General features: G+C 40.7%; 1 protein-coding gene across 1 annotated transcript in view; it reads right to left on the bottom strand.

Moving 5' to 3' along the window:
* The window catches only part of b3glcta (beta 3-glucosyltransferase a), a 192679-nt gene that overhangs the window by 82119 nt on the left and 96917 nt on the right, over positions 1-13643 (bottom strand). Inside the window, exons 6-7 of the mRNA XM_063054279.1 lie at positions 913-1021; positions 336-472 (exon numbers count right to left, since the gene is read on the bottom strand). Coding sequence (XP_062910349.1) covers positions 336-472; positions 913-1021 — 246 coding nt within the window. The remainder of the gene's footprint in view (positions 1-335; positions 473-912; positions 1022-13643) is intronic.

The following is a 13643-nucleotide window of genomic DNA, read 5'->3' as shown; positions in this document are numbered from 1 at the left end:
AAAAAGTCAGTACATATTCAAACAACAAGTGCTGGAAGAGCACTTCCGGGTTTTCTCGGAAAAGATAATTAACAATTTGCAGTGTTAGGGAAAGGAATTTAAGGATGGGATTGATGGGGTTGCTGTACTGGCAGCTGTCATAGATTTGATCTTCTGAATGGTCCTCATTAACACTCATTAATATTTGAAAGCTATTTCACAGACCACATCCAAACGTAGCTTAGATACCAATGTAACCAATATGCTACTGTCATTACATAAACAACACCATCCTGTTGCTATAGAATTAGGATGAGGCTTTACTGCAAATAATTATAAGCATACCTATTACCTACCTGTTGACAAGTGGAATGCTCAAAGCCCAACCTGCAGCAAAATCTGGATACTTAAAAATGACTGGATCTTCAGCAAAAGCATAATGATGAATAATTGTAGATTGTTCATCGTACAAAGCCTTTCCTAAGAACCATTCCTGAAACAAATGGTTTACATATACAAGTTAAAAGTCTGAAAATATTCATGTGCACTCTGCATTTTAAATGTGCTGTGAGCTCAAATAAAGCACAACAGAAAAATGATCCATTGTATAACTATACCAAACTGCAAAACTTAATTAGAAGCTGCCATTATATTGGCATTATATTCCCTCAAATGTTTAAAGAGAAATGATTAATAAAATAATCATAATACCTAGCAATTTACAAACTTTTAATTATAAAATTTGGGATAAAATGCAAACATAATTTATGAGATCCTACTAAAATCAATAAAATTAGGCTGCTGGGATGCATGGCAAATGTGGATTAATTAGCTATAATAGTTTTCAACACTGTGTACTTGTTATTAAAATAAATACATATTGTGCAAAGGGAAAGGCTAAAGCTCCTAAATGTTTCTCAGACACTGAAATACCTTTCTTTTGTCATATCTATTAAGGACCTCCAACAGCTTTGGTATTTTTATTCTTGTTTGTTCTTCACAAAAGAAAATCCATGACTTCTTGCCATAAGTAGTAGAAAGGCTGATGGGAAATAAAAGCAGCATTATCACAAGACAAATTTTTGATCCTAAATCATAGATATCCTTAGAATCATTTCTCATTAAGTGCTAATGCTTCGAGGTCTAGCTGAATCCTGTTCATGTATATTACTTCCTTTGGAATTATTCCTGTGTGTCAACTAGCCTATCAATGCCACCAAATGAGAATAGCTAAGAGTTAGCAATAAATGATTCGTGCTTGCCATATGCTTCACTACTTCACTTACATTTTCCCATTTTTCATCTATAGGCTTTTACATAGTGATTTTCATTAACGAAAAATGTGTGTTCCCCGAACAATGTGAAAAGATAAAGCAATGGCCCATATAAACCATCAACTTAAGAAAGAAGGAGTCACACATAGGAGTGGAACGTTGTTATTGACTTACCTGTGATCTAGTATGCATTTCGTGAAAGGCAGTGAACACAGACTCAACTGCCGCATTCAAAAGAAAATCTGAGAAATATTTGATAGTAATCAATTGCATTTGGAGAAAGAGTAGAACAGGACTGACTGGACGCCCAGCAATGAGCCAGTACAGACCTGGTACTTTGAAGTGTGATAATGAATCACAGATTCTATGATTCTCGATCAGCAGCAAGAGAGGAGATAATGTTGAATGTAGTTTAATAGGGCAGAGAAAGGGAATGCACTGACACATTCACTTGTATCTGACCTAAGTATCACTGCGACTGCATTACCTTGCTTCACAAACCGGTTCTAATCAATCGCCGTCCTCACATCAAATTACCCAACAGGTACATACATCCATAAACTCCCCATATCGTCACCTGTTCACCCTCCTCCTCATGGGATACCATGCCCATCTTACACAGGCAACCTCAGCAAATGCTCTCCATTCAGCTTTTCAATAGATGTAACAAACAGAAGAATTGGTGGATATTGTGTACTTGGATTTTCAGAAGGCCTTTGACAAGGTACTGTAATGTATTGTGTGAGTATTCGTAGCTTCAGAGTGCGTATGACGTCAGGACGTGAAAAAGGGGTTGGATAAAAAATGGAAGTCTGGTGAATAAACGTGGTTGTTCAATCTACACCGGTGTCCGAGTCACATCAATATTACATGGTGTCAGAAGAAAACGGGAAAAATAAAAAGGAAGCGAAGACATGTGAAAGAGGTCACAGTTACAGCCACCGTCAAGTTTAAGCCTACAAGGTAATCTTGCTGAAAACTGGAAAATATGGATCCAGAAGTCTGAGCTGTTTTGCACCGCTAGCGGCCTAGCTGAAAAGACGGAGAAAGTGCAATGTGCTACATTTCTGCACATAGCGGGAGAAGAGGCAATAAAGGTTTGCAACATGTTTGTCTTCCAAGACGATGAACAAGAAAAAATTGAAGTGTTGAAAAGAAAGTTTCAAGATTACTGCGAACCGAGAAAAAACATACCGTTCATCCGACACCGGTTTTTCACGAGGGCTCAAGGACCAACGGAGACCATAGACTCCTACGTAACAGATTTAAAGACAAAGGCAAAAGACTGTGAGTTCGGACAACTGCATGATTCTTTAATACGTGACAGGATTGTATGCGGCATTTGAGATGATCAAGTGAGAGGCAGGCTATTGAGAGAGGCGGATCTTACATTAGAAAAGGCGATTGATGTTTGCCGTGCCAGCGAGATCACGTCGAGTCAGGTTAAAGTGCTCAATGAAGAGATTGAAGTGCACAAAATAAAAACTGTGAAAACTAACAAGAGTAGGACAAAGCCAGCTCCACAGGATGATCAGAAGGAAGTTAACTGCAACAGATGTGGTTATAAACATGGATACAGAAAATGTCCAGCCTTTGGTCAGACATGCAGGTTATGCCAGAAAAAAAATCACGTTGCCAAGATGTGCAAATCGAAGGAGCACGCAAGGAAAATGCATGCTGTGGAACAGAGTGAGGGCAACAGTGACATGTTCGTTGGCACAGTTGAAGTGGAACAGGAGGTATGCATCAAGAATATTGACAATGCGGAGATGGAGGATGAAGATGATTGGACCCAAGATCTGATAATAAACAGGAGGAAAGTGACATTTAAGCTTGACACTGGGGCAAAGTGCAATGTAATGTCGGCAGAAACATTCAACTCACTGGACATCAGAGGAAGACTGGAAAAATCCACCTGCAAGCTTGTTGCATATTTCAGCCACAAGACGGCACCACTGGGGATAAAAGCACTCACCTGTGTGTACAAAGGTCAAAAATACAAGATCGAGTTTGCAATAGTGCAGCAACATGTTTCAGCAATACTGGGCAAAGCAACATGCACAAAGCTAGGCCTGGTGAAGCGAATCTATGGTGTTGAAAAAGAAAATGACATTCTCAAAGATTTTGATGACTTGTTTTCTGGATTAGGATGTTCACCAAGGAAACACCATATCAAGATTGATCCAACTATTGCATCAGTCGTGCATGCCCTGAGAAAGATTCCAGTAGCTCTCAGGGATCGAGTAGTGGAGGAGCTACACAGAATGGAACAGATGGGAGTCATAACAAGACAAATAGAACAGACCGACTGGGTGAATAATATGGTGACAGTGGTCACAGAAAAAAAGACGAGGATTTGCATGGATCCACAAGATCTCAACCGAGCCATCAAAAGAGAGCACTATCCGCTGCTCATGGTTGAAGAGGTTGTCTCCCGCATGCCTAATGCAAAATACTTTTCAGTATTAGACTCAAATCAAGGCTTCTGGCAGATCAAGCTGGATGAAGAAAGTTCCAAATTATGCACTTTCAACACGCCCATAGGGAGATATCATTTCCTGCATCTACCCTTTGAGATTTCTTCTGCATCAGAGGTATTCTAGAGATCCGTGGCACAAATGATTGAAGGCCTGGACAAGGTGGCCAACATCACTGATGATTTGCTGATATGGGGTGATACAATTGAGGAACATGATCAGAGACTGAGGAAGCTCCTGGAGAGAGCATGTGAGTACAACCTAAAACTGAACAAATGTAAATGTAAGATCAGAACTACAGAGATCAAATACATAGGTCATATACTCAGCGCTGATGGGCTAAAACCAGATGACGAAAAGGTCAGAGCTGCGGTACAGCTACCACCACCCGAAGACAAGCAAGAACTATTGAGGTTCATGGGCATGATACAGTATCTTGCCAAATTCATTCCCAACTTATCAGAGGTCAGCGCTCCACTTCGAAAGCTACTAGAGAGCAACACTGAATGGCATTGGGAAGACGAACAAAAGAAAAGTTTTGACACATTGAAGCAGTTGGTTACCAATGCACCAGTACTCAAGTTCTATGATGTCAATAAACCATTGACGATGTCTGTGGATGCCAGTTCGGAGGGAATAGGAGCTGTTATACTGCAGGATGGGAGGCCTGTGGCGTATGGATCACAAGCACTTACGGACTGTCAACGCCAATATGCTCAAATCCAAAAGGAATTACTCGCCATAGTTTATGGGTGTGAGAAGTTCCACCAATATGTATATGGCAAAGAAATCCAGGTTGAGAGTGATCACAAGCCACTTGAGAGCATCTTCAAAAAGCCACTCCACCAAGCTCCTATGAGGCTGCAAAGGATGCTTCTCAGACTACAGAGGTACACTCTCACAGTCATCCATGAGCCAGGAAAAGAACTGTACATCGCTGATGCTTTGAGCCGTGCTTACCTCAAAGAGCAAAAGGAAGAGTTGCTAGGAAGAGAGCTGGAGGTCAACTGGGTTACACCTCAGCTACCCATCTCTGAGGAGAAGTTGAACATGTTCAGGAAAGCGACTGCAGATAATCCTGAAATGCAAATGCTAAGAGACCTTACAATGAATGGATGGCCAACATAAAGAAAAAATGTTCCAAAGGAAATGCAGAAATACTGGACATTTAAAGAGGAAATCAGCTATGCATCAGGACTAATGTTCAAAACGGCAAAGCTCATCGTACCAAACCAAGTGAGACAGGAAATGCTCAGCAGAATTCATGAGTCACACCTGGGGATAATGAAATGTAAAGAAAGAGCAAGGGACATTCACTATTGGCCAGGCATGTCAACTCAGATAGAGGACATTGTGTCTCAGTGTGCTGTCTGTAATGAAAACAAAAACAGCAATCCAAGAGAGCCTCTGCTTCCCCACCCACTACCAGGAAGACCATGGGAGAAGATTGGCACAGATCTCTTTCACTACAATGGTAAAGAATATCTGCTTTGTGTGGACTACTATTCAAAATATCCGGAGATCACCAAGTTAAGTGACACGTCCAGTCGAGGGGTCATTACTGCAATGAGGTCGACATTTGCAAGACATGGGATTCCTGATATTGTCGTTAGTGACAATGGTCCACAATATGCCAGTGGTGAGTTCAGAGGGTTCTCAGAAAGCTGAGAATTTCAACATGTTACTTCCAGTCCAGGGCACGCTCAGTCTAATGGACAAGCAGAGAGAACTGTACAAACTGTCAAGAACATGCTCAAGAAGGCACAAAGCAGCAACGGTGACCCTTACATTGCTCTGCTCGAATAATGCAATGCACCAATTGAGGGTGTGGGGTTCTCTCCTGCGCAGCTGTTGATGGGACGTCGTCTGAAGTCCAAACTGCCAACATCCACAACTCCACTGACTCCTGAAGGTAATGCTCAAGTACCTGACAAGCAAAAGTACAAGCAAATAAAGCAAAAGAGCTACTATGACAGACATACAGTAGTTGCCAGATCCGCATACAGGTGAAAATGTCAGAATACAGAGAGGGGACACTTGGCAACCAGCTGTGGTTGTGAACAGACATCAGCAACCAAGATCCTTCATAGTTCGCACGCCGGATGGAAGAGTCTACAGAAGGAACAGGAAGCATCTGCTGAAGACAGGCAAGAGTGAGTTTCCACATACAGATGCACAGGACATTTCCACAGATACAGACATGGAAACAAACGACTCCAAGAATGACGCAGACCCCAAAAACACAGAGGGCACTCGAGAGACTGACACGGATGAAGGTCAAGCACAGTCACAGTTGTATCGCACACGGTCTGGGAGACAAGTCAAACTTCCAGCTAGATACAGAGACTAGACATACAGTTTGAGGCAAAGTCACACATGTCATAAGTTCCAAGGGGTGAAATAAAAGGGTTATTAGTCTATGTTAGTAAAAGAAAATACACTGCTGTTAGTATTGTAAAATACAATGCAGAATACAGTACAAGAAGGTAAGATTTTTTTTAGTTTATGTCGTGGTTGTTGCACTGTAAGAACAGTATACCTAGAGGCATTCTTTTGGTAATTCATAGTGTTGTAAAAAAAAATCTTGAGAAGGGGGATGTCATGTATTGTGGGAGTATTCGTAGCTTCAGAGTGCGTATGACGTCAGGACGTGAAAAAGGGGTTGGATAAAAAATGGAAGTCTGGTGAATAAGCGTGGGTTGTTCAATCTACACCGGTGTCCGAGTCACATAAATATTACAGTACCACACATGAGGCTGCTTTACAAGCTAAGAACCTATTTTACTATAGGAAAGTCACTAGCATGGATAAAGCAGTGCCTGATTGGTAGGAGGCAAAGAGTGGGAACAAGGAGAGCCTTTTCTGGTTGGTTGCCAGTGACTAGTGGTGTTCCACAAGGGTCTGTGTTCAGACCGCTTCTTTTTATGTTATATGTCAGTGACTTGGATGATGCAATTGATGGCTTGGTGGCAAAGTTTGGGGATGATACAAAGATAGGTGAAGGGGCAGGTAGCTTTAAGGTAGCAGAGAGGCAACAATAGACAATAGGTGCAGGAGTAGGCCATTCGGCCATTCGGGCCACACTGCCATTCACTGTAATCATGGCTGATCATCCACAATCAGTATCCAGTTCCTGCCTTATCCCCATAACCTTTGATTCTGCTATCTTTAAGAGCTCTATCCATCTCTTTCTTGAAAGCATCCAGAGACTTGGCCTCCACTGCCTTCTGGGGCAGAGCATTCCACATATCCACCACTCTCTGGATGAAAAAATTTTTCCTCAACTCCGTTCTAAATGGCCTACCCCTTACTCTTAAACTGTGGCCTCTGGTTCTGGACTCACCCATCCGCGGGAGCATGCTTCCTGCCTCCAGCGTGTCCAATTCCTTAATAATCTTATATGCTTCAGTGAAATCCCCTCTCATCCTTCTAAATTTCAGTGTATACAAGCCCAGTCGCTCCAATCTTTCAACATATGACAGTCCTGCCATCCCGGGAACTAACCTTGTGAACCTACGCTGCACTCCCTCAATAGCAAGAATGTCCTTCCTCAAATTTGGAGACCAAAACAGAAGGACTTAGACAGACTAGGAGAATAGGCAAAGAAGTGGCAGATGGAATACAATGTCGAGAAGTATATAGTCATGCACTTTGGTAGAAGAAATGAAAGATTTGATGATTTTCTAATTGGAGAGAAAACTGAAAAATCTAAGGTGCAAAGGGACTTGGAAGTCCTCGTGCAGGATTCCCTAAAGGTTAATTTGCAGGTTGAGTCAGTGGTGAGGAAGGCAGATGCGATGTTAGCATTCATTTCAAGAGGACTAGAATATAAAAGCAAGGATGTATGTTGAGGCTTTATAAAACACTGGTGAGGCCTCATTTGGAGAACTGTGAGCAGTTTTGGCCCCCTCATCTAAGAAAGGATATCCTGACACTGGAGAGGGTTCAAAGGAGGATCATGAAATTGATTCTGGGACTGGAAGACTTGTCATATGAAGAGCATTTGATGGCTCTGGGCCTGTACTCTCTGGAATTCAGAAGAATGAGAGGTGACCTCATTGAAACTTATCGAATGTTGAAAGGTCTCGATACAGTGGATGTGGAGAGGACATTTCCTATGATAGGAAAGTCAAAGATCAGAGGACACAGCCTCAGAATAGAGGGATGTCCCTTTAGAAAAGAAATGAGGAGGAATTTCTTTAGCCAGAGAGTGGTGAATCTGCGGAATTCTTTGCCACAGGCAGCTGTGGAGGCCATGTCTTTATGTATATTTAAGACAGAGATTGATAGATTCTTGATTAGTCAGGGCATGAGGAGAATAGAGGGAGAAGGCAGGGGGTTGGGGGTGTGAGCGAAAACAGATCAGCCATGATGAAATGCTGGAGCACATGTGATTGGCCAAAGGAACTAATTCTACTCTTATAGCTAATGGTCTTATGTGCTATTACGCTTCCTTTCCCACGTGCAGTTATGAAGCAGAACTGGAAGTTGAACTCCAACCATTTTGGAATACACAGCTGCAGAAGTGGCAGAAGTACCTCAGCACGTCAGGCCATATATCACAGACGACTTGTGGAACACTTTCATATCAAATGGCCACTGGGCAAGTCACATTTGTCCAGCCTGACACTGTCAGAAGCAACAGAAACTGGAAGAGATGCACAATGAACACAAACTGTTCTTACTTGACAGTGCAAATCATAGCCTTGATCTTTAACAGTATTTTGCAGTAGATCTAAGAACACTGCAAGGTATCACTCACTCATCACATGCATTTGTGCGTCTAGCACATTTTCCTGCTGCCAAAAGTGAGATGCAGACAGTACTCTCAGGATGCAGAGGCAAAAGGACATTGTGTGCAGTGATTCCAGCAAGATATAAATAACTACCAACATCTCAGATACCCAGTTGCAATGGTATTCAAAATTGTTGATGGGCGATATCCTTTGCCTTTAAACGCTTTGAGCCAGGCAAGGCAAGCCACACTTCTCAGAAGCAACTGAAGTTATACTGTTTGGGAAACAAAGAACTAGGAAGAGAAATTATACAAGTACCATGCAAACAAAAATGCACAGAGATCCTCATGGAAAGAGGTTCTTGAGTAAATAAGGGTAAAGATATTAACTGTAGTAACATAAACTCTTTGATTATGGAGGGAGCGAATGCACTGGTATCAATATTCCCAGAAATTAGTGCTGTAGCATTGATCTGTTCACCCAGTTGTTCAGAATCCGCATCAACAAATGGGATGAGGGAACTGAGTGTAAATAGATTCAGTTTGCGGATGATAGAAACCTAAATGCAACATTGGCTATGAGGAAGTGCAGCAGCACAGCTTCAAAGGGATAAGAGTGAGGACCAGACCTTGAAACATGAAATATGCAGTGGAAAAATATAAAGTTGTCAAAAGAGTGGAAAAGCAGTATGTGAAAGGTGTAGCTGGTGTGAATCATGTGTTTATTCACTGAAAGATAACGTAGGTACAGCAAATCATTAGGAAGATGGTGGTATGTCTTCTTTATTCCAAGAGGACTTAAGTACAACAGCAGAGATGTCTTGCACAAATTATAAAGAGCCCTGATAACATTTGGAATAGTAAGTACAGGTCTGGCGTCCTTTCGTATGGATTTACTTGTATATGAGAGAACAAAGCAATGTTTCATTGAATTGATAATCTGTGTTGGTGATTTAGTTGTATGAGAAGGGATTACGGAGTCTGAGTTTTAGAAGAATGAGAAGTGATGTCATTGAAATGTACAACTTTCGAAAGGAACTTGGCAGGGTAGATGTGGAATTAGTGTATTCCTGGCTGAGTGTCTTGAATCAGCAGTCACAATCTTGAAATAAAGGACCAGCTATTCAGGACTGAGCTGAGACGAGAAGAAATTTCTCACCGATCATGAAATTATCTTTGTATTTATTTACCCAAGAGGGCTGTGATGGATAGCAGAATTTTTGATGTTGTGCAAACAGAGGATGTGAGGCAACCGCAGAAAAGTGGCAATGAGATAAAATCTGCCAGGACATTTTTGAATGGCGAAGCAGACACAAAAGATTGAATGACATTCCCCTGCTTCTATTTCATGTGCCGTTTCCTATTCCCCTTTGTCCTCTGGAGCAGCTGGCCTTTGAACAGCAGATTACTGCTCTTCTTTTTGCTTCTGGTACTGTTGGGGCTACCCCTCATGCTGGTGTTGATTATCACTTTGGTCCTCAGCTAAGATATAAAGAAATAGAGCTTAAGTAGCATTCCTGCTGACCTGATAAATCCTAGCTCCAAATTGCAGAAGACACAGCAAACTTCTGAAGTTGCAAGTATACATCTCCAAGATTGTACAAAAACAAAGTTTGCAATGGAACTGCCAATGTTGGTGTTTACACGGAATAATTTCAAAAAAAGCATGCTTCAGATGTCCATTCTCAGTGCACCCCAACTACCCAGGACATGTTCTCTTCTCGCTGCTGCCAACAGGAAAAAGGTACACGTGCAACTTCACTTGCCCCATAATTGAAATGTTCCCACGACCTATAGACTCACTTTCAAGGACTCTTCATCTTATGTTCTGGATAATTATTGCCTATTACTTAATTAATTTATTATTATTATTTCTTTCTTTTAGTATTTGCACAGCTTGTTGCCTTTTGCACACTGGTTGAACATCCAAGTTGGTGCAGTTGATTGATTCTGTTATGGCTATTATTCTATGGAATTATGGAGGATGCCTGCTAGAAAATGAATCTCATGGTTGTATATTGTGACTATACCAACTTTGATAATAAATTTACTTTGAACTAGCTTTAAGTTTAGGAGTATTAAATGGCTATACTCAATATCATCATACAAGAAGCAGCATCTGTCATCAAGGATCCCCACCATCCTTTTCTTGCTGCTACATCACCAGGGTGGGGAACAACTACCTTCTCCATCGGGTTCTCGAACAAACTGTAGTTATTATCAGATAGCCATGTTTATTATTGCAGTAATTATCACATTAACACACAAAGTTGAAAAGCTGCTTTTGCTGAAGAGATTCGACAGATGCTGGAAATCCAGAGCAACACACACAAAATGCTGGAGGAACTCAACAAGTCGGGCAGCATCTATGGAAATGAATAAACAGTCGGTGTTTCAAGCTGAGACACTTCTCATACACTTCCTAATACATTGTAGTTTACATAGAGATCAAAAGATCTGAGGTAATTGCATGACATACTACTAAATCTTCTCTGCTTTAAACTTTTAAATGCTCCAAAAGTCATTGCAATTGACAAAGATCATTTACAAATCTCATAATTTATAAGATGTCATGTTGAAACTACATAATGTACTGATTAGCCAACCCTTGCAGCACAGTTTATAATAATAAGCTTCAAAATATTTATATTAGCATACGGGAGAGATTACAGAGAAGTGCAAACAGAATTACCCCAAAATGAGAAAAAATTAGAGGATGGAGGGTTCTCTGAGATCTATGTTAACTGGAAATAGCATTGATAAAGTACAACAACAATGCTACAGACTTAAATGAGTGATGGTTTTCATCTCACCTGCTACCAGGAATTTTCAGACAGGAAACGGTGGGTTGACCTTGGTGGCGTGAACAGAGCACCCCTGATGCAGCAAAACATTGAGACACCGAGTCACAGACAGTGCAGCACGGATACAGGCTCTTCTACTCATCTAGTCTGTACCAAAGCGTTAATCTGTCTAGTCCCCTTGACCTGCACCCGGGCCTTCATCCTCCATACCTCTCTCATCCACGTACCTATCCAAATTTCTCTTAAACGTTGAAATTGGCCCCACAACCACCACTTGCTCTGGCAGCTCATTCCACACTCTCACCACCCACTGACTGATGGAGACCCCCCCCCTCATGTTCCCCTTAAACATTTCACCTTTCAACCTTAACGCGTGACTTCTAGCTATAGTCTCAACCAACCTCAGTGGAAAAAGCCTGTTTGCATTTACCCTAAATATATAAAATCGTAATCTACAGCACATTACAGGGCCTTCGGCACACAATATTGTGTCAACTATGTAACCTACAATTGAAGTAAGGAATAGATTTCAAAGTCTAGAAATAGAATCTGCTGAAGATGATAGCAATCATGTAGAAATGACGTTTAATGCTTTAAAGCAACACACATCAAAGTTGCTCGTGAACGCTGCAGGCCAGGTAACATCTCTAGGAAGAGGTACAGTCGACGTTTCAGGCCGAGACCCTTCATCAGGACTAAGGGTCTCGGCCTGAAACGTCGACTGTACCTCTTCCTGGAGATGCTGCCTGGCCTGCTGCGTTCACCAGCAACTTTGATGTGTGTTGCTTGAATTTCCAGCATCTGCAGAATTCCTCGTGTTTGCATTAATGTTCTAAAGGATGCCTTAGTAGAATCAGCAAAGTCAGTGATTCCTAAAAAAGAAAAAAGCACAAGGAATAAATGGATGACAGATGAAATCAAAAATCTAATGGAAGAAAGGAGACAGAAGAAAGCAAATCCTATAGGATATAAGTCCTTAGATAAAAAAGTTAAAAGCTTATGTCAAAAAGCCATAGAAGCATGGTTAAACCAGGAATGTGAGCAAATTAGAAAGAATCCCTATTACTGATCTAAAAAGGTTACATCAACAAATCAAGAATATCACTGGTAAAAAGCTCCTCTGTTCTTCAAGTGGATGTTTGAAAGCAAAGGACATGGAAAAAGATGAGACAATGAACAGATGGACTTAGTATATTTAGGAATTGTTTGAAGACGATCAAGGCGAAAAACCAGAAATTAAGAAAACATTGAAGGTCCAGGTATTTTAAAATCTGAAGTTCATAATACAATAAATAAGATGAAGAAAGGAAAGGCAGCAGGTCCTGATGAATTAGTAATATGAAGAAATCATCGCCCTTGAAGATTATGGAATTGAAATACTTACTGATTTAATCAAGGACATTTATGAGACTGGAATAATACCAGAAGAGATGAAAAAATCAGTATTTATCACTCTTCGTAAGAAAAAAGCAATAGAATGTGAATTACATAGGACCATAAGTTTAATGAGTCATATCACCAAGATACTTCTAAGAATTTTGATGACAAGAACTAAAAGTAAGGTACACGCTGAAATAGGTAAAGAACAATGTGGTTTTGTGAAAGACAAGGGTACAAGAAACGCAATATTGATGTTAAGGATACTATCAGAATGAGATATTCAAGTGCAAAAAGATTTGTTTGTTTGTTTTATTGACTACACAAAAGCATTTGATAAAGTGAAGCACAATAAGTTATTTGAAATATTATGGAAAACTCTAGATCTAGATTCGGAAGACCTCCGCCTAATCAGAAATCTGTACTGGGAACAAATTGCCGCTGTAAGAATAGATGGAGAAGTGAGTCAGTTTACAAAAATCAAGAGAGGCATTAGACAAGGGTGTGTTTTCTCCCCTGATTTATTTAATGTGTACAGTGACACAATATTACAAAAAATAAGAGACATCTTGGGAATCAAAGTTGGTGGTGAAAACATCAATAATTTCAGATATGCAGATGACACTGTGTTAATTGCAAGTACGGAGGAAGAACTACAAAACTTAATTGATATAGTTGTTGAAGAAAGTGCAAAAATACGTCTATCAATTGCAAAAAGACAGAACGTATGGAGCTGCCCAAAAAGAAGGAGAATCCTATCTGCAGGCTGAGAATAAACAGGGAAGACATAAAACAAGTACAGAACTTTTGCTATTTAGGAAGCTGGGTGACATCAGAAGGCAGGTGCGACATGGACATCAAAAGAAGAATAGGGATGGCAAAAAACACATTTACGAAAATGAAGAGTATACTGACCAATACTAAACTAGGCATGACACCCCGCCTCAGAGTACTGAAGTGTTACGTTTATCCAGTTATGTTATATGGCTCAGAATGT

This window comes from Mobula hypostoma, chromosome 7 (assembly GCF_963921235.1).
Source record: "Mobula hypostoma chromosome 7, sMobHyp1.1, whole genome shotgun sequence".
NCBI classification, from domain to species: domain Eukaryota; kingdom Metazoa; phylum Chordata; class Chondrichthyes; order Myliobatiformes; family Myliobatidae; genus Mobula; species Mobula hypostoma.
This window is presented reverse-complemented; position numbering and strand designations above follow the sequence as displayed.